Genomic DNA, 22,211 nt, shown 5'->3' with positions numbered 1-22,211 from the left:
AAGGCTTTTATATGTATGAAAGTTGTAAAAAATAAATAGTAATGCAAGTAATAAAAACTACATATTTTATATATTTGTTTTATTCTGGTATGCATAGAGCATGCATAGAAAATTTTCAAAAGGTATGAGATTTTGACTTTCATACCTGCATTTGTTGTGTTCAGAGTATATAAACTTTTGAATTTTCGGTAGATTCATTTTAATTATTTTAAATATATTTCATTATCATAATAAAAAAACCTCTAGTCCCTTTTTATTTATCACTAGCTGTGCCCCGCGGTTTCACCCGTATTAAAAAGAAATCTAACAATATACATAACATAAAATATTACATCAGCTACCAGCCAATAAAAGTTACGTCAAAATCGGTCCAGCCATTTCAGAGATTAGCCAGAACAAACAGACGGACAAAAATTGTAAAAAATGATATTTTGTATAGATTTCAAAAACAGTTTTTAAAACTACAAATCGATGCTGAACTAATAAACTAATGTAACTATTGCTAGTATTAAAAATGTGTGTATTTAGTTATATGTTTTTTAAAATTTTATTTTTATTATTTATTTCATCTTAATTATTAACGCTCATAATTTTGTTCGCATATTGTAATGTATTTGAATAAAACTGATATAATTTTATTTTATTAATAACCGGATAAAAAAGCGATTTTGAACGAAAAATATATTAATGCCGATACTGGTAACACTCGTCCACTCCGCTCGCCATTTTGCAAGAATGTCAGCCAAATCATCAGCTCGCGTTTTGAGTTAATTTTTATAATATCTCACTGGATGTTGCAGTGATATTGTTTTTGATACGACTGGTGATAAAAGTGCAGTGAAATGGATCGTTTTATAAGTATGTGGAAGGTCCGAGAGTTGGCGGAAAAAGTGTAAGTAGGCGCAATATTTCTCTTAATTTTATGCTAATGTATCTTTCATACGTTAATCTAGCAAATTAGTTGTCCTGTCCGGGGCTGTGTGTGGGCTTATTAGCGTAAATCTGTCTTGGAGTTAGTGGGTTGTGAGTTCGGAATTCAACTGGTGTCGGTCCCTTCCAATTTTGATTATAAAACGAGTTTTCAATGCGAGTGACTTATCAAGACTCCGAAATTACTCGATCAAGGACTTGTTCCGTGTAATTCTCGCTTAATCTTGGTACTTTTTCGTCTGTATTGGTCGTTACAATACTATTTTTATGTAGACAGGGATTTTACGTCGAATACAATGTTAGACTGGTATTCCCAGCGTCCATACCAATTTCCGATGACATCGAGTGTCTAATTAACTATCGTTAAGACAAGTGACATTACGACAATACGAGTATAACTACTTTATACACTTTACAATTCATATCATAATGTATTAAATACAATATAATCAGTGGTATTCTAAATATATTTTGGTAGTTATTTTTAACATTGTACTTGTTATTTTTGTGAAGCTATTGAATAGACTTTTGTCTGATGAAGGATATTGGCATGAATTGCAAATTGTGATTTAACGGCTTTTGTGCAATGTCATTTGTAAACAAATACAGAAAGGACCTTGAAATACTGAAAAATAGTACAAATAATCACTAATGAGTACAATTAAATACTTAAGAATGCTTTATTATGCTTTCAACTCATCTTAAACTTAAGATTTTATAGATAGTCATATTTAAGTAATCAGTTTTTGTTAGTATGATTGCTTTCAGTACAGTTTTTTACAGATTTAAGTTGTACAAATTAAATGTTAATGTTTTATTTTCTAGGTTATATATCTCTATATGTTATATAACAAACCTAATTGGTTAATACATAAACAAATATTTGTAGACCACCAAGCGGCAGATCAAACAAATCTATGATGACATTGCTATATTAAAATAAATGGATATGATCATTTAATTTATGCAAATAAATTAATTTTGAAGGTGGTAGAACCCTTTGTGGTTTGACTCTTGCGGCACCACCGCCACACCTATATCTGCCTAACAGCAGTGTTAGGCGCTGTTGTGTTCCGTTTTGAAGGGCGTGGTAAGGGAGACATACTTTTCCGAGGTGTTCCAGCTTAGTCCTCAGGGGTAGCGGCGCATCTGTGGCCAACCTCCGGTAGAATTATGTAATCCTATCTGGGGTTGATTACAGATGTCCATGGGCGGCAGTAGCCACTTACGATTAGGCGGACTGCCTGCTCTTCTGCAAATATTTTTAAAAAAAAAATCTGTTTGTCATGTCAAAATATCATATTATTACTAAAAACCCATGTAATCCAGAGTACAATTTTAAATGTCAGTAAAACTTCTCTGAAGTTGTAGCCAGCAGGTGTAGTCATACAATTTGCTATGGCGACGCGATTCATTTCTATATTCAGAGCAGACTGGCAGTTTTATGCGGACTATACATCTTGTCAAATTATAAATGATAAGCTTTTGCTTATTAATATAAAACAACCTACATTACATTCTATGAAGTCTTAATAGTGAGACTGCAAATTCTCTGCAAAACAGGCTTATCACATGATTGATAGATACTTCACAATTTTATTTGCTTATAGAAATGCTTGAGATATTTATCTTCCTGACCTGAAAATACTAAACAACTGCTCTATAACAATGTTCAAACCAGGACACAGCAGATTAAGGCCTCACTGCGTTGGTATAGCCATATCGCAAGTAATCATATCCATATAGAATGTATTAAAACACAGGTATCTTGTCTGGGCGACTGTTTGGACAAATTAGCATGTGAGAAGCCAGTCATATGATTCCATTTATTCTCATTAAGTTACACATCTATGGCTGACCTCAGATGGGACTCCAATCCTATCCATTGGTTCATAATACTATTTAAGTTTGATTAACATTTACCTAAATATGTACATTATTGGTGTCACTGTTCCGTTTCGTAGAATCATATAACATTAAACATTTTCCTTAAAATGGGATAATTCTTGTTTTATCAACATTAATATGTTGTATTATTATACTTAAGGAAACCTAAGCTGGAAACCTGAGCTAACTAAGCCTGAACTATTCTTTTAGATAAATATATTTTTTAAAAAATATTTTAGTGCAATGAATATGTTGGATTTGCCCCCTTTTTTATAAAATAACATGACATACATATAACTGAAAACATGTACTTTCATTGGAACGACAGTGGCGCCATCTGTCGAAAATCGGTCGTACCAACTCAGAAACCTTTGCGGGTTAATGCACAACAACTTTGCTAAAGATCATCACATGATCAAATGCATAGTTTATGATTCTATAAAGGACATACAGACAAACATTCATTTTGATATATATGGATATATACATATAGTATAAATGTATATGCATTTATATTTATTATAGATTAGTTACTAAATAATTGATACAGATAAGAAGTAATCATATTGAATGTTAATCTTTCTGATGTAATGGATTTATTTTGTAATACAAATATAATGTTAAGTGGAAACTACTTATCACTACAAGACAACTACTTTTTATTATAGCCTTACATGTGTAATTATTTATGAAAATCACTTTAATGAAAAGAAAAATTGACACCTAAGATATAAAATGAAACGCATATAGGATCCTTTATAGGATTAAGCTTATGAGAGAATGGGATAGAACATATTATACGCATTATATAATGCTTACCCTTTGCATCCTTTGCATCCTTTGCAAATGCATCCTTTGTAAATTCAAGTAGCACAATAATATGGATTATCATCATGATCATCAACCCATTACTGTCCCACTGCTGGGCACGGGGTCTCCTCTCTGAATGAGAAGGATTAGGCCGTAGTCCCTGCGCGGGCCAAGAGCAGGTTTCCCCACGATGTTTTACTTCACCGTTTTCAGCAAGTGATAATTAATTTCTAATAAGCACTTAACTTTGACAGATCAGAGGTGCTTGGGATTTGAACATCGGACACTTCAATCAAGATGCCGAGTTTCTTAACTACTAGGCTATCATTACTTTTGTGCATGTAGCACGTGCATTTAACGTTACCAATAATAATAAATTAGGATATATTTACGATTATGGTCATATTTCAACTACCGGGCAAGCTATTGTATTTATTACTAGCTGACCCCTTTTTAAATATTAAGGGTGAACAACCCTTATCACTTAGGGGTATGAAAAATAGATAGCAGCCGATTCTCAGATCTACTGAGAACATGCATATAAAATTTGGTGAAAATCGGTAAAGCCGTTTCGGAGGAGTACGGTAACTAACATTGTGACACGAGATTTTTATATATAAGATTATGCGACTCAAATTCTTATTGGGGCAGCGTGTCTAGTGTTCTCCAATGCAGATTACACACCAAATACTTTAGCTATTATCTCTAGTTTTTGTGTAATCCTTACACAAGTAACCTTGGCGTAACCTTTCTCTTTACGGCAAGGTAGCGGTGTTTTAAGATGCATTATTGGAATACTGTTAAATGTATGTGCGTATTAACAGATGGTTTCGTGACTGAAGACATTTTTTTTACCTAAGAATAATAATTTACGTAGAGTGTGTTAATGTCGCCAACACATTCGTAGTAACTATATGTAGGTAGACGGTATTGATGTAGACTAGCTTAGTTGTGAAATACTATTTTTCCATTGTGCATTTCACCAACATAAGGATATTTACTATTAAATTTATGATTACAATAGAGTTAGCTTGTTAGACTGTTCACCGTATATTTTAACAATGTTTTTAAAAACAAGCTCTTAAATGATAAAAATATTGCCATCCGATCTACATATGCATACAACATTTCAGCTCAATCGTTCACCGGAACGTGGGTCAAATTTAACTTGCAAGATTTGACCTGAACATACTTTGCAAATTTATAAAAACTTGTAATTACTCCGAGCCTCTAATGTTATTCAACTCATAAAGTCAACGACATACATGTATTTTCCTTATATCAGAAATCGCGCCTCTATACTTGTAATAAGACTAATACAGAATGCTGTAGTCATAGATAAGTAAAGATTACTCACTCCTAACAAGAAAATGTACCCAGTTTTGACAATTGAAATAGTTGCGTAAAAAAGTTTTTCTACGTTTCCGTGCTAAAATGTCCCTAAAATATTTGAAATAATTATTTATTTATTATGTAAATTACGCAGTATTAGTTATTTATTCGTAAATTTTCTCTAAAAATGTTTTATTTGTCAAGAATTCAAAAAAAGAACTTACTAATAAGCCGTTTGTGGCTTCATTCAATTTCAAGGCGGCGAAGTATCTTTACTAATCTATGGCTGTAGTGTCTATTAACAGTTGTATGCATGACTGCCTAATATTATAACAAGCGATTTGACCCGCATCGCCTATGGAATAATGTAGCTTTCTAAAAGTAAAAGTAAAGATAAACACATTCTATAATTAGCCTCACGATATGGTTTCTGTTTTATGGGTACCAAGGGCACATAAATAGATAAGGAAAGTAGAGCTTAAATGCTGAAAAATAGTCATTAATGTATTTTAGCGGATATTGTAAGAAAATCCCTTTTCAAGCAAGACCTCTGTATGGCTCCATATTAACTTTTATAAGTCATATTTTAAGCGCTAGTATTAAAAGGCAGATTTAGACGTGGTGGTGACTCAATCACCGAAAGGATTAGAGACCTGAAGTCGACCACAGATGCGTTGCTACCCCTGAGAACGAAATTTCTTCAACTTGAAACGCTTTATTTGTAATGAAACTCTTTTATAGGCCCGATAATATGTAGCAAAGCGTCTGTGATAGACCTCAGATAGTATTGGATTCCTATCTGGCGTTGGTTACAGATGTCAATGGGCAGCACTTGCCACTCACAATCAAGTGGGATGAATGCTTGTAAGAATCACGTATTTGAGCAGCTTTTTGTATCCACAGGACGAACGTAGTAATGAACTACACGGAGGTGGAGGGCAAGGTCCGCGAGGCGACGTCTGACGAGGCGTGGGGGCCGACCGGGCAGCAGATGCAGGAGCTCGCGCTCGCCACCTTCACGTACGAGCACTTCCCGGAGGTGATGTCGATGCTGTGGCGGCGGATGCTGCATGATAACAGGTCGCACTGGCGCCGGACTTACAAGGTGAGGAGGTGACTTTTTTTTATAGGAGTAGCAGACAAACATAGGGCATGTCCCTGTAGTTCCGGGACCAGAATAAGGCTATGGTATGAGTATGAGTATGAGTATGATGCCTGTCGTAAGAGGCGACTAAAAGGGGCTTCCGGGGTTGTGGGTGGCAAGAGTGGGAGCTCGATGAATCCGAGGAACGGCCAGCGACCCTGGGAAGGACGGCGATATGCGTGGTCGCATACCGTCGTGTTCACCAGACGGTATGGTGAGAGTCATGCTTATCTGGGCGAAGCCCGACGGGGCAACGCGCAAAGAGGACTCAAGTTGCGTTCCTTTGGAGATCCCAGAGTCCTTTACGCAGCGCCGAGGACGGCCACCGGGGGGTTTTAGTGCAGTAAGAATCCCACATAAACCTGTGTCGCTCCCACGGCACTGGGTACCTTTCGATGAAAGGCAAGCATAGGGCAAGGTCCGCAAGGCGACGTCGGACGAGACGTGGGGGCCGACCGGCAGCAGGAGCTCCCGCTAGCCACCTTCCCGCTAGCCACGCTATAGCTAACTAGTTTAGAAAAAAACATCGTAGTTACATAATTCTATTATTTGAAAGTAGTTCGTTTGTGATGCGACTCCGGTGGCACCTCCGCCACACCTGTTTCTGCCTAATAAGAAGGGTGTGGTAATGGAGACATACTTTTCCGAGGCTTTCCAGCTTAGTCCTCAGAGGTAGCGGCGCATCTGCGGCCGACCTCAGGTAGGAATATCTAATTCTATCTGGGGTTGATTACAGATGTCCATGGGCGGCAGTAGCCACTTACCATCAGGTGGTCTGCATGCTTGTTTGCTACTTTAATTTTAGTTTAGAATCTTTAATTTCTACAATTTTATTGTCATAAGCAACATTCTCATATTATTCTTCTTAATTTATATTATGTAATATTTAAGTTTCTCATGTGAGTGAATTGTATAATTCTTAATGGGAAATAGAGTTTCTAAAACCTATAATTTCTATGTTAAGTCATCAATGTTTTCTTTCCACAGTGCCTGCTCCTGCTAAGCTACCTGGTGCGAAACGGTTCAGAGAGGGTTGTGACGTCAGCACGGGAACACATCTACGACCTGAGGTCACTGGAAAACTACACCTATGTGGATGACATGGGCAAGGACCAGGTATGTAATCATTGTTATCAGGTATCACTTATGTAAATTATTGAAGGTTCTGATAGAGTAGTGGTTGTAAGTCGGGTTCTCATTCGGGGGGTCCGAAATTCATATCTCAGGCACGAATCTCCGATTTTTCAAAGTTATGTGCGTATTACAAATTATTGTGTGAAGCCTATCAATTGGCATTTGGCCAGCACGATAGAATAATTCTCTGGCTGTGGCTCTGGGCTATAAACTCCTGTGACTCTGGAGGAAGCCCTGTGCCCATCATTGGGACTTGACATGCCTTTTGAGAACATTTTTTTAATCAACTCTCAGGGATGTGGGTTTCCTCCCAATGTTTTCCTTCATTGTTACAGTAAATTGATAATCAATGTTTAATACGCACATAACTTTGAAAAATCATAAGTGAATAAGATATAGATCGTGGACCTCCAAGAGAGAGGCCAACTTTCATAGTTATGATTGCCATGTGGTAAATTTTAGGCATTTAGGATATATTTATTTATAGTTACTATATGTAACGTAATCACCAGGGTATCAACGTGAGGCACAAAGTGCGAGAGCTGATCGACTTCATCCAGGACGATGAGAAACTTCGAGAGGAGAGGAAGAAGGCTAAGAAGAACAAGGACAAATATATTGGTAAGTTAACGTATTGTATCTGATAGTTTGTCTGATACTCTTATAAGTTAAGGCACTATTTATATCAGATTGCGTAATATAGTACTGCGTGTGTTTCTTTTAAATATAACTATTAATTTAATTCCTGCTAAAAAAATGATTTTTAATATTGTTTTAAAAATCCGATCGTCCTGTATATTGTCAACTTTACGAACGCTTGTTTTTACATACAAATATATGAATGACGAGCTTTTGCCCGCGGCTTCGCATGCGTTACGAAGTAATATTTTCATCCCGTATTTTATCCCCTTGGGGTAGAATTGATCAAAATCCTTTCTTAGCGGATGCCTACGTCATAACATCTACCTGCATGCCAAATTTCAGCCCGATCCGTCCAGTGGTTTGGGCTGTGCGTTGATAGATCACTGTGTCAGTCAGTCACCTTTGAGTTATACATATTTAGATTATGATAATGATGATGATGAAAATGGTGATGATGATGATGTGCAGGTATGTCGTCGGACGCGGCGGTGATGGGCATGCGCAGCGGCTCCGGCGGCTGGGGAGAGTACAGCGATCGTAACACTAACTGGGGTATGATAGTCACCCGATGTTGATAACCTATCTATAGTCTGATTCATAATTAGGTGTCCAAAATGTAAACAAAGAAATGTCACTGTCAAAATACGATTACAGGTATTGTAAACCTTAACAAACTTTGCTGATGTTTGTTATGTCTATGTGAAAGTTACTGTATGTATTAAATATTGTATGTTTCCCAAATAAAAATAAAATAAAATTAACAAAAAACTTTAACAAACTCAACTAAAAACAAAAACTTAATAACTTCACACAATTTAACTAACGTGCTATGAAAACGAGAAAATGTTTGAGTTCGATCACGATCACGATAATAATATATACTATTCACATATGAAACATTAGTATAATTTAATAATACGAATTTTGTGAATTATTAATTTATTACAGAGGAGCCTAAAGAGCGAAACGATGAAGATGATTACGAGAGGGAAGACTCTGATGGCGACTACGGTCACAGGAAACCTCATAAGTTAGTAATATTAGCTCTTTATCAACCCCTTAGCAACTCTATTTAAGATGGTAAAACTTTTTGTGAAAGGAAGAATTTTTACCACTCCTATTTCTGTCTAATAATATTTGTGCTGAGTGTTGCTGTGTTCCAGTTTGAAGGGTCTGATAAAAGACATATAATTATCTGAGGATAGTGTATCTTGACCTCAACAATGCATTTGTGGCCAACCTAAGGTCGGACTTTATCTTAGCTGGGGTAAATAACAAGAAATGTTATATGTAATAATTAAGAAATATGCTTTTTAATACCATATGAGCCTATTTATACTACATTCTATTTGGTAATGGTTATGAGCTAATCGTTAAATGATTGCTATCCATCATAATACTTAACGTTTCATTGTGGCCACTGGTATGGTGTCAATTAAGGTCATTTTTTGATGATAAGGCACAAATATAATAAATGAATAAAAAAAATACTGAGAAATTATTTCCATCTATTTTTCATTCTCATTGCCGCTGTCAGAAAATAATGGAAACCATGTTGTTGATAAGCGTTTGACATTGTTTAAAGAATTTAAAAATAGCATTCTTCGCTAAGAGATGAGATGCATTGTAATAAATAACTGTTTTAATGGACATTTTGTCAACTTTTCAGTTTTCCTAATCCAATTTCTACCATGTTTCAGGGAGAACGTATACCGTGACGCGGAGGCTATAGAGGACAGTCCTCCTCGCTCGGACCGCGTGGAGCGTGTGGAAAGGGCCGAAAGGGATAGAGACAAGCCGCTCAGCATCTCCCTCCGCAGCCCCGCGAGGAATAAACCCAGCACGCCTGTTAAGAAGATTGATCTCGGTAACCATCGTGCTTGTGATGAAATTTTTGCTTAGTTTAGCAACTTGAGATCTCCCACCGGGCTAGACGATCATGTCCGGAAGCGGCCGTGCTTCGACGGTCTCAGTTAGGAACTTGTATATGTTCGATATGTTGAGAAAACCGATAGCGTAATTCAGAATACTCGTGGCGCCACCTCTTGACGAGTAGCGGGAAGTCGCTACACTAGCAATGGGGTTGCAATACCAGGATATAAGGATCCCGCATACTATGTGGTGGAGTAATCCCGGTCGTGTACGGGATCCCGCGACACATTCCCTGCAAATCAAACGGTCCGCCTTAATTACTTTGAGTCAACTCTGAAAGTTTATCGATAAGACTACCATGTTCCAAGTTACTCAATGAATATTACAAGGATTATTTAGAAGTTTAAAATTTTACTTAATAAAAATTTAACTTACTTTTTTTATGGGCGAGGAGACAGTTATAAATAGTTATTGAAATTTGTCAAAAATGTTAATTTACTTGTAAAAGAAAGAAAGAATGAACGAATTAAAAACCAAATAAAATAACAAACAAATTTTTAAATAATTACCTTTTTACAACTTGGGATTTGAAATCAGCGAATAAAATTTCATTCATATATAAATGAACGAAATAATGAATGAACTAAACACCAAATGATCATGCCTTCATTCAAACAAAAAACTAAACACATTATTGAACAAATAAATAAATAAATAGTATTTCTAACACCATTCCAGGTGCAGCGGCGTCATACGGCAAGGCCAGCTCTCCATCGCCCATCACGACGGCTCCAACAGCCCAGAACAATTCCCAGGAGTTGCTCGATGACCTGTTCAAGACCTGTCCAGCTCCATCGCCCAGTAACAGCGGGATACTGCCTGAAGATGATTTTGATCCCAGGTAAGATATAAATATTTGTTCGATATATTGCTGTTTGCATATTGAGCACAGGTTTCCTTAGAAAGTGAAAGGAGTTTATGTTAGGATAGGTTGCCACCGTATTGACCAAGTGCAAATTGGCAGATTTGAAAACATTTTTGAGAACTATTTTTAATGAAGTTTTAACATACGTTATACACTAGTGGTTTTAGATTCGACACCTTAATTTGGGGGTTCGAAGTTCGAACTCAGGACACCTTAGATTATTCGATATTCTGTGAATATAACATATGAATTATTATTTGTTTTAACGGGGAAGGAAGCTTAGTCATAATTATACTTGAAAATTCTGTACAAAATAAGTTTGAAGTTCACTGAATTGCATTTGGTCAGCTAGATGGACTACGGTCTGATTCACTTTTGTACGTAAATCCCTGCAAAACAGATGCATGAAAATATGTCGATAATAATGATAATTGTCTAATAAAATAAATAATCCAGGGCCGACGAGCCGAAACCAGCTGTAAAAGAGGCCGACTTCGGCGACTTCACAAACGCCTTCAGCTCGCCGCCGGAACCCAACGCGGACGGCTTCGCCGACTTCAGCGCCTTCACGGCTTCACAATCGAACCTGCAGCCTTCAAGCCTGCAGTCAGTTAACCTGCAGCCAGTCAGTCTGCAGCCGAGTAGTCTACCGGCGACATCCAACCAGCCGACAAGCTTGGATCTATCCCTCAATAGCTTATCGGTTACTAACTGTAAGTAAATAATCTTATATATAAAATTCTCGTGTCACAATGTTAGTTACCGTACTCATCCGAAACGGCTTTACCGATTTTCACCAAATTTTATATGCATATACAGTAGGTCTGAGAATCGGCTACTATCTATTTTTCATACCCCGAACTGATAAGGGTTGTTCGCCCTTAACATTTTTTTATTTATATGGCAACACAACGTTTGCCGAGTCAGCTAGTTAAATAATAAAAATCTTTATTGAGCCAATTTAGACCTATATCATTTGACAAATTATTTAATAATAATTTACAATGTTTGGTACAATGCAAGTGAAGAAATGAAAGGTTCGTTAAATTAATATGTTTTAATATCCAATTTTATGACAGTTGATGCAGTGTTGCCAAATGTCCTGTAATATAAAAAAAAAGTGTCTTTTGTTAGAGTCGTTTATTAGGATTCAATGCTGGAATGTAAGGGTAGATAACGATATAAAGGAAAGGATTTATTTTGAAAGAAAATACATTTTTCTTATATTCATGGTTATGGTTATCTGAAAGCATACTAGAACTAAAATGCACCTGAGTTGATTTTTAGTCCTAACGAATGGCAATGCATCTGTGATTGATTTTAGGTAGAATCCCTGTTCTACATAGAACCGGTCATAAATGTTATGGGCAAGTCTTACTATATCATATGGACTGCATGCTCATATCATATCATGCTATTATATTTCGTATAACTCGTATATTTTTATAAGAATGAAATAACAATAATTCTTACAAAAATATACATTTTTAACGTAATAGAGTTTACTAGTCCACAACAGTCTATGACAAAAAAATAATATACCATTCGTTTGCAACTCCAGCGCCGCCAGCATCGAACCTGGATCTTCTCAGCGAGCTGTCACCCCCACTGTCATCCCCGATGCCGTCGGCCTTCAGTGATTTGGATTCCCTCACCGGCCAGTTCGGGAGTACTACACTACAACCCATCACACAAGGTGAGAGCGAGAATATATACATTGATGGTGCAGTTTGGGTTTACAATACGAAATTAGTTTTTGTATACTATCATCGTATACTATCGGTATTGTTTTATTTCTGTGTGGGATAAATGATTTAAGTAAGACTTCTTTTAAATAAAAAAGAAAGTTAAGAAACACGTTAAATTTCTTGTTTTATGTACTATCTTTATCGTGACGTCTACAATCGATATAATATCGATACTATCGTTATAAAGTCGTATACACTTTTTTATCAAATCGTTTACTATATCTGTCGTATCGTATATTGTAGTTACGAAATCGTATTATATCGTTATCGCAATATTTACTATCTTTATCGTGTTGTGTATATAATATGTGCATAATATCTCGAATACGTTTTTCGTATTGTATACTCATACTAAGGCCTATATTTCTTATGGAGGATCTGTTCTACATAATGTGACAATATTTTCATATTATCAAGTCGAATGAGAAAATTTTCTGTGACAATTTTTTGAAAAAACTATTCTTTATTATGTCTGTGACGTCCGCTTTTAATTTTGTTTATTTTCTCTTATATTTTTTGTCCGTGCATATTTTTATATCCATTTTTTCATTACATTATATAAGTATTTATTTCATCTATGAATAAAGAACATTATGTACAATACAGGTCCTTCTGTATGTGTCGTGAAAGAAAAGAATTGAGTTACAAAGAAAAGTTCTTAAAAATAATTTGTATTTTATTTTGCATACTGCACCACAATAACAAAATGTTTTACGAGGAGAGCAAATTGATAAAATTAAAATAAATACAATTAGGTTTTTATTTGTGCTGCAGTATTATATTTTGTTATTATTTATTTTTTGTTATTTAAGTTATTTTGACGTTTTTTATTGTGTTTTTTCTGCTACTTTTATATAACAAAATATCGAATAGCTGCGAAATACGTTAGATTAGCGTTCGTAATGAATACGTTATTAATAATTTAGGTACATTAAATTATTTTAAGCAAATTGTGGTGTATGAAACTTTCTTAAGACTTGTTGCGAATTTCACATTTTCAGATCTTTTTATTCCAAGTATATAAAAATGTTTATTCAGGGGTTTGTGTGTTTAGAAAACAACTGATCGGGATTTTGATATAAAAATTAAATTATCGTTACGATAACTAAGAGGAAATAAATAAGGGGAAGGCTGCCAAAAAAAAATTAATTATTGCTTGTTACAATATTAACTTTATCACGTGTCAATGTGTTTCGCAAATTTCCGAAACCACTCAACCGGTTTCAATATAATTTTGGTAGTGTGTATGATTCCAGCTTGAAAGATAGGATACTTTTGGACCCGATAGGCGACGCTACTGTCGAGATTTATGGTGATAGGAGGATCTGTTCGAGCCCACTATTTCACTTTTATTTTATTAGAAAAACGTCGTATTTAAACATATCATATTTTTATTTTCTTTTAAGTTTATGATTTCCGTTATTTTATTTTTACTTTGTATTTTGACTCCAGGTTTTTAAAAATACATGTGGCTGAAAACTTATAGATTTTTATATTCTTAATATTAAGTGTTGTTTACGGACAGTTGCAATTATATAATATTCCAGGATGTTTATGTATTTTTTGTTGATATTAATTTACATTTTTTTAATTCGGAATGCGATAATAGTTATTTTACTTTTTTTTCGAAACTAGAAGTAGGAGTGTCAATTAATTCGTTTATTTCTTGGGTATTATCAGGTCCACATTTACTTCTTAAATCTCGGCGATCTAATAATAAAATATATGTATATCATAAATACAATTTTCATTAAAAACTAAATCAAAAAATGGATTTTTTAGTCAAAATATCTTAAAATTTCCGCGAAATGTTAGTTAATGAAATTATTTTGTGTTTCACAAAAATATTATATACTGGAACTGTCTATTATTTATATTTCTTATCTGCTCTGTTCAGATATTGGTGTTTTGTATGTTACGATGGATAAAGTTGAACAGAATTTATTTTATATCTTGTTAAATGCGGCATGAAAATTCCTATATTATATTCCAACTTTCATCAAGATTTTTATAAAATACTATTAGTTCTTCTAATAGTTTTGTGAGTTATTAACTAGAATACAATGAAATAAAATATTTTTATGCATTTAAACCAATTTTAATTAAGCAAACGACCAATTGACGAAACAAGACATAAAAATATGTGTTACATCTGTGCGCCCAACTTCGTGCCACATTGAAATATTTTAATCCTACAGAGAATTGGTTCATACAGGCAATCGTGTCTTCTACTCTTATCTTGCACACAAGCAAATGTTAAGGGTTTATTTTGGTGTAATTTAAAAAAATCGTGGTGAAAGTTTATTATTATTGCTTCTTGTTTAAGATTATAGTGTCTTAGCAATATTTCGAATGAAGTATTTTGGTACAATCGCCTAAACATTTTTTACGAAAGATTGGACTATATTGGAATAATTTTGAAGAAATTCAGTATTTAAAAAATTACATAGAAAGGATTATTTTATTCGATTTTGTTAAGCGATTGTACCACTTGGAGACATTTATGTTGCAATTCCTTAAATATTAATAGTTCTACATAATTATATCAAATAAAAACCTTTTGCATATGGAAATAAACCAAAAATGTTACATAGAAAGGAACTGACTCAAATAGATTGGATCCATATCCATTCTTCATAAAAAAAACATTGAAAAATTCCATTAAAATACAGCATAGGTAGTATCGAGGACGAAATTGATATTTAAGGAACAACCCAGCTCCTCCATCCATTTCGCTTCGGACCATGTACATCATTTACTCTGGGCACATTGAGCTATTTATCTTTACAGAGACCGGGGAGTCCTACAGCATCACCCAGCGAGCGCTTCGCGAGGCTTCCAGCCAGTGCAACCTCGTCCTACAAGCCACACCGCTCAGGTGCGAGAGCGACGCCGATGTCCTCCGCAAGGCCCTACGCAACGCCCTTCAGTACCTTCCCGGGGCGGTCACTACGCAAAAACTCTGCGGATTGGACGCTAAGATCATTGATAAGGAGGTTATGGATGTATACCTGCAGTTACTCTCGACAATCGTCAGGATTGTGTTGCCCCAGTGGCCGATTTTCGTTCACGAAGTCCCAGCGGCGTTTATATTGGAGGAAAGTTTCGATACGAGCCACGAGATTCTGTCCCTTCTGTGTGGGTTTCTCAGATCGGAGTGTGATTTGAGAGTGTTGGAAGCGCTGGGTTATATTACATTGAAATACGCGAGGAGCGACATGATCTTCGTGTCGGTGATCGATTGTAGCGATATTTTAGATGAGAGCGAGATCAACGCTCGCATGGTGCAATGGGAGAGTTACGTTCAGATGCTGATAACTTTGCCCGAGCGTGTCGCGAATCGACTGGAGCAGAAAACTCCTAAGGAATTCACTCATGATAACTACTCTAACATCCTAGTGTTTCATATCGTCCGTTGTATCGACTTCATGTCTGAATGTAGCTACAACGAAGGCGCTCGATACGATCTGGCGTACTTAGCTCATCTAATTTCAAAGGTGATTACGAGTTACTGTGTTAGTGGAAGCAACGCCATCTCGCAGCTAGTCGACGTAACTATCGGATGGAGTGGCTCCGAAAACACTGAACCAAGTAAATTCGTTAAGAAAAGGCTTATTCAAAAACTCTACCACCGTCTTAATCGGCTCGCGATAGATCGCATATCGGTTATCCTGTTACGGAAATGCCCGATTGATTACAACGGGTTTGAGAGACCGATAGAAAACGTTCTCGGGAATAGTCTGGATGCGAGTAAGGATTGGGGCGAGATCCTCACGTACAAGATACCGTTTAACGTCGCCGCAACGGACTATACGAATACGGCGTTGCAAGAGAACCTCATGTTTTATCTATCGACGAGTTGCAACTCCGTAAAGTTGATGTCGGATCTTATTTTACAACTCAGCAACATATGGGCTGATGTACAACAGAAGAATGTTGCTAATATCGAACAGCATATGTACACGTCCCTACTATTAGTATTGGCTGTTAAATACAGAGTGGTGATGTGGTCACAGAATAACGAGCCCTGGGACATATTCCCCGTAAAACAAGCCCTTTTCAAGGGCATGTCGAAGCATTTGGATGTTATTTCCCAAGAGTTTAGGTGCATTGGCATGGCTACCATCGAAACTATATTCAAAACGTTAGCTGAAGTCGATACGACGGATCGTGAAGCGGTGAAACACTTGGTTTTTGACTACTGGAGTATGGGGAAGAAGTGTGTTACACTCGAGAAGTGTATAAAAGAGATTGTGACGAAATGTCTGATTGATGGTAATCGTGAGCCGTGTACGAGGAAATTTAGACGGATCGATCTAAAGGGGATTCTTGATGATGTCGCTTACAAAGTCGTTGGCGGTGAACGCCCCGTTCATAGTACTATAGTCGCCTGTGCTGTGAAAACTCCTCAACAAACGAAGGAAATCGTGAAGCAAATCATATCCGTCAAGTTGGATGCTTTGAAGAATAATGGACAAGATGAGGAGGAATTAGATTCTGATGATGATTTAGAACCGTATGACATGAGCAATGATGTTTCGACGTCGGAACGCAAGAAGCCGAACTACTTGCGAGATCTGGTTGAAATGGTCGCGGAGGCTAAAGATGTGGAGGTGTTCGAGGCCAGCCTCCTCTCCGCTGAAGATTTGGTCGTGGACCAGCTGAAAAACGAGGACTCGAGGCTCGCTATTGAATTACTCGATCTGTTCGTGCATTTGGAGGAGAAATATCACGTGGAGAACTTCGATTCGATTAAATTCAATACGTCTGTTGCTATTGTCTGCAGTCATCCAGCGATATGTGCGCAACATCTGTGCAAAGAGATTCATATGGATGTTGGAAGGTACTCCATAGCGACAAAAGTCTTCATGTTGGACGTTTTGTCCGAAGCGGCGAATAGGATCGCCGATGTGAGAGCTCAGAGCGAGCCCCCACCGCCCGATAATACAGTTCAAGTCGCTCAGCCAAGTGAAGAAGTGCCAGCCGAAGAGATTATTCGACGTCGATTGATAACCAAAACTAGATATTTCCACTCTAGACGCCCCCATCCGTTTGCCAGAGCGAAGAAGAATCTCTTCGCACCAGTCGCAGATCACTTTTTCTATCCCCTGATAAGCGGCTTTGGAGTCCGACAGCTGACTCTCAGCCATCATATCCTGAAACAGGATATTGATAACGTATTCCTGGCAAAGTACCTATCCGTGGTTGGCAACATTATCCTAGTGACGAAGAATTGCCCGAAATGCCCCAAATACTGCCAGGAGTTGCTGCCAATGGTCCTGTACATGCGATTCTCGCCGGACCCTAAGATTCAGCTGTGCGTGATTGCGATCATAGCCGCGATAGTTCTAGCGTTGCCCCAGTCGATTTTGAACCAAGATTTCTACGAAGTGATGCTGGAGTTGAGAGATTGGTTGCTCGAATGCACATCGAACGTAGAGCTGACAATGAGATTCGGGGGACCTAAGTCCGAGGCGGCACTCTTCGCCGCTCAAGTGATGCGCCTCATTAACGACAATCTATACGAATAATCGATAACATTTAATAATAAATAGTTCTCAAAAAGTTACTGTAATTTCGCTCTTAACCCACCGTAGTCTTAAGATAGGCGTATTCGAAGGATTCGAAGGAGTTTTCTAGTGATCAGTCACATGTATTTTTAATGCACGTTTGAGTCATAATGTAGCGATTTAAAATCGATTAAATAAGTAATCTCAGGAAGACAGTGGTTATCTGTTACGAAGTAATTTTTGGCAGCCTTTTCAGTAGTAATTCACTATTTGTTTGAATGAATACATGTTTTTTATGTGAGATAGTGTGATCATTTTAACTTTGCCGACGTGTATTTTGCATAAATTTCGTGTAGGTAGGTAGAGAAAGTATTGAGAGCCAAATCGTTCCGTTCGTTCTAAACGAACTTATAGGTGACTTACTGATGAAGTAATAAAATATACTGCAAATAGTATATTTTAATGACAATGATTAGAGATGATTTTGGAAGGATTCCGTTGAAGTTTAAAAATAGTTCAAAACGAGTAATATGTATGTGTAAAATGTCACGTGTAAAAGAAATAAATGCTAAGTAGATGGGAAAACCCCTTTTCGATATAATCCCTAGCGGAATTCAATTCTCGTCTCAGGTGATACCTTTATATGCAGTTGCAAAAATTTCACAAGAAAACGTTATTTTGCAAATTTTCTTTCAAATACAACAGTATTTAAGTTTAATTTAATTCGTGGTATGTCTGCGCATAATATCATTCTTCAATACTCAATTTCAACGGTAAAGTTAAAATGATTGCACAATAAAATTGATCTCGATACATTAGTAATGAACACTATGCGTAGTTTTAGATCTAGTGTTGAGTACATACGTATTGATAACGCTTCGGTAGAATTAGGGCCAACACATACACACGACACGACGTATCGTGACACGTGTCGACGTCGTGACGTTGCAATGTCGTGAATATAATGTGTCAATCTATTTATTTCAATTATGAATGATAGAAATCACTAAGTAAATAAAATTAATAACACGAGGTTGCATCACCAATTTTCATGACGTCATGATGTGTTAAGGTTCATGTAAAAGATTTTCTCCGCCCATTTAACAGTGGAGCTAATATTTTCTTAATTTTAATTCTTATTATTATAATAGTTTTAATTTTATTATGAAAAATATGAGGAATGCGGGGGTTATCGACCCCCTTGAGACCTGAGCAAAGAGGGTATCCGCAAGGTTATTGCATCGCCCTTATGCGACATAGCCTAATTAATATGTATAAGTAAGGAGGGTAAGATGATGATGAAGATATTTACGACGCGATATCGTAACGTAACACGACGTCGTGATGTTTCACGATGCACGTCGTACATTTCCACGACGATGTCGCAACGTTACACGACGTCGGGACGCGTCGTGTCGTGTGTAAAAGTTTTGGCCGTTAGGACGTGCTATGTATACTAATTTTTAAAACTTACTATAAGGGGCTATAAGTATTGTTCATGAATAGAATATTAGTCTTCTAAAATTTTGTCAAATCTGAATTATTCTGTAGCTGAAATATTGATAGAATAAAAACAATTCGACTATTTTTAAAAAATGTTTATTAGTATTAGTGTGTCTAAAATATAATTACGAATAATTCTGTCACGTTTTTTATTACCTAAGCCCATGTTACAAATTATGACTATTACTAATAAATTATTATTATAAGAAATGTCGTAGGGTTTAAGTAATTTAAGCAGGAAGCAACATGTGCAGGTAACTATTGAAAAATAATTATGTACCGTAATAATAATTAAGCTATGTAATAATTTTTTAAACACATCACAGGTATTCAACCGGTCTCGCTGCTGCAGCCGATCACTCCCTCCAACCAACAACAACAACAACAACAACAGAACAGCAACACAACAAACACAACAAAGACGAAACTAGGCGCCACGTGGGCTGACACGACAGGCGCTATCAACATTGATGTAGACAACCTCCTGGCACCGCGGTCACCCAAAGCTGGGCCAGCGCCCTCTATAAACCAGTTGAAGTCTAGCCCAAACAGTCCGGCCCATAAACCCAACATAATGAATCCAGGTTTCCCAGCGATGGGATGGCAATCGCCCAACAACAACTTCGTGCCGCAGAGCAATATCAACAACAATATAAAGCCTTCGTTCACCAATCAGAACCTTCTCCAATGATATCAGATGATGGCCGATCCGTGCCAGAACGGCTGAGCTGATGTTCTTTGGTAATCGATTGGGATATAAATTGATTGTGGATTTTATTCTTGATTTTGTTATAAACACAGTTGTTAAATTCAAGAAAACTTAAAATAAAAATTCGAAGAAAAACAACTACAAAGGAAATATTAAAACATGTCAACAGATTTTCATTAATCATAGGTAAGAACAAACAATTAATGAATGTAAAAGGTGATTTGACCTTTCAAACAAAAAAACTTAAACGAAAACCTTTAATTCAAAATTGGGTCATGTGTTTAGGAGCTACGATGTTACAAACAAACAGACAGACACACAGACACGTTGAAATTATAATACTATTAGTAGTCAGATTTAAAACAACCAATTAAGATTAAAATTTATATCTCAATCAATTGCACAGAAATAGTTGTTATTAATTAATTGTAATGTAAATGGTGGGTTACCACAATGGACTTGGAAGGTTTTATACGGTTTTGATAATCCTTAGTTGTATAGGTGGTGACCACAGAGTTGATGTCGAGTAGAAATGACCGGTTCATTTCATTCAATCGTTCAAATCAAATTATTTCTTTTTAAATTCAAAATAGGTTCTTTACACAGCACTTTTTGATCACGTCAATATAACTACCACCACTTCACAAGGTGTTTCGTTATGGAGAAGAAGTTTAAACAAGATACTCCCAATTCAAGACATATTGTGTATTAGCCAATCAGCGTTCAGTTCTTTATACCCATATGCGTTGATTAAATCATACATTTACCCATATAAAAAATAATGACCAATACAAATAATATTGTTGTAATATTTCACATGTGTCTTTCGAATCAATTCAGTATTTTTTAATTTTAAAGACAATTGAATGTAAATAGAAAAACGTAATATAATAATAACTATATAATATGAAAAAAATAATGTTGTGGATAATTCGAAAAACTGCGTTTTTCTCAACTTTTTTGACTTTAGGACATGGTGAGAATACCGTTAGAATTTAAAAATCAAAAAGCAAGAAACATATTTTCATTATGAAATGGCACATATTTGGTAGCCATTCATTTGTGCTGGATATCAATTCTGTAGCCGCCGAGCCCACCGCTTGCAAACAAATGTACAGTGGTGCATATCAACATAATATATCAAACGATATTATTGTTGTGTGTTTAAAGTTGTTATATGTGTGACGGGACACGGCAGTTTTGGGTTACTAGGTAAGAAATTGGAAAAATTTATGGTATATGTTAACTTTTATTGAAAATTAAGGTAATTTTTATCTTCAGGCAATGAACGTGCCAGACACGTGCCGTGACGAGTATTTTTCTATACAGACAACATAATACAATATAACAGTAATATTCATAATATTTACAGATGCGGTCCGTATCTACGCGGCCATATTAGGTACTATAGATATATTAATACATATTGTATAGGAAAAAAAAAAATTCTGCCCTGACACGTGTCTGATACGCTTACAGTCTGTAGATATAAATGAAGTTTTATGTGACATATTGAATTACAATTTAAAATAATTGCAACCTATCCTAGACCAAATATTGCCGTCTCCTAGTCAATTAAAAGTAGGTAACAAATTGCATAAACCCATTTGAAAATATACTGAATGATTGTATGATTAAAACTTAACTGAACAGAAATTTGAATGTAATAGGACTGGGAACGAATGAATGGTTCAATTGAATGCTCAGTTATACATTCCGTTCATTGGATATTTTTGAGAATTTAGTTCTTTTGTCTTGATTTTATTTGTAAGTTTAGTGTTTCGTTTCAAAATAATAATAAATAATTGTAATAAACGAATTTAAGCAAAATTAATAAATCAGATTTGCTTTGAAAGTTGTATATTATTAATGGAATTATTTTCGTTAAATTATTGTCCAGTATTTTATTTTATTATGAATTAATTTTAACATGAAACATATTTTTGAAATGTTCGATTTAGTTTTGCAATTTTCTTCTGAATTACAACTATTTGAGATTGTCCAGTTTATTTTTGAGTTTTTCGTGTATTAGTTTTTGTTGAATTAAACAATTTTATTTAAATGC

At 35.9% G+C, this 22,211-nt stretch overlaps 1 protein-coding gene across 1 annotated transcript; it reads left to right on the top strand.

The window, feature by feature from the left end:
• The first annotated feature begins 687 nt into the window (after positions 1–687).
• Positions 688–21,392, top strand: lqfR (clathrin interactor lqfR). The gene is made up of 14 exons (XM_073077244.1): positions 688–892; positions 5,863–6,064; positions 7,091–7,219; positions 7,750–7,858; positions 8,348–8,431; positions 8,828–8,909; positions 9,580–9,746; positions 10,490–10,652; positions 11,133–11,389; positions 12,238–12,372; positions 15,215–17,913; positions 18,826–18,864; positions 19,218–19,221; positions 19,764–21,392. Exons 1-14 carry the CDS (start codon positions 843–845, stop codon positions 20,126–20,128), a joined length of 4,485 nt encoding a protein of 1,494 aa, XP_072933345.1. The 5' UTR covers positions 688–842; the 3' UTR covers positions 20,129–21,392.
• The last annotated feature ends 819 nt before the right edge of the window (positions 21,393–22,211 follow it).

This window comes from Epargyreus clarus, unplaced genomic scaffold (assembly GCF_041222505.1).
Source record: "Epargyreus clarus isolate Ecla_fem2 unplaced genomic scaffold, WU_Ecla_fem_2.2 ptg000002l, whole genome shotgun sequence".
NCBI classification, from domain to species: Eukaryota; Metazoa; Arthropoda; class Insecta; order Lepidoptera; family Hesperiidae; genus Epargyreus; species Epargyreus clarus.
Note: the sequence above shows the minus strand (reverse complement) of the source record. Positions and strands in the feature narration are given on the sequence as shown.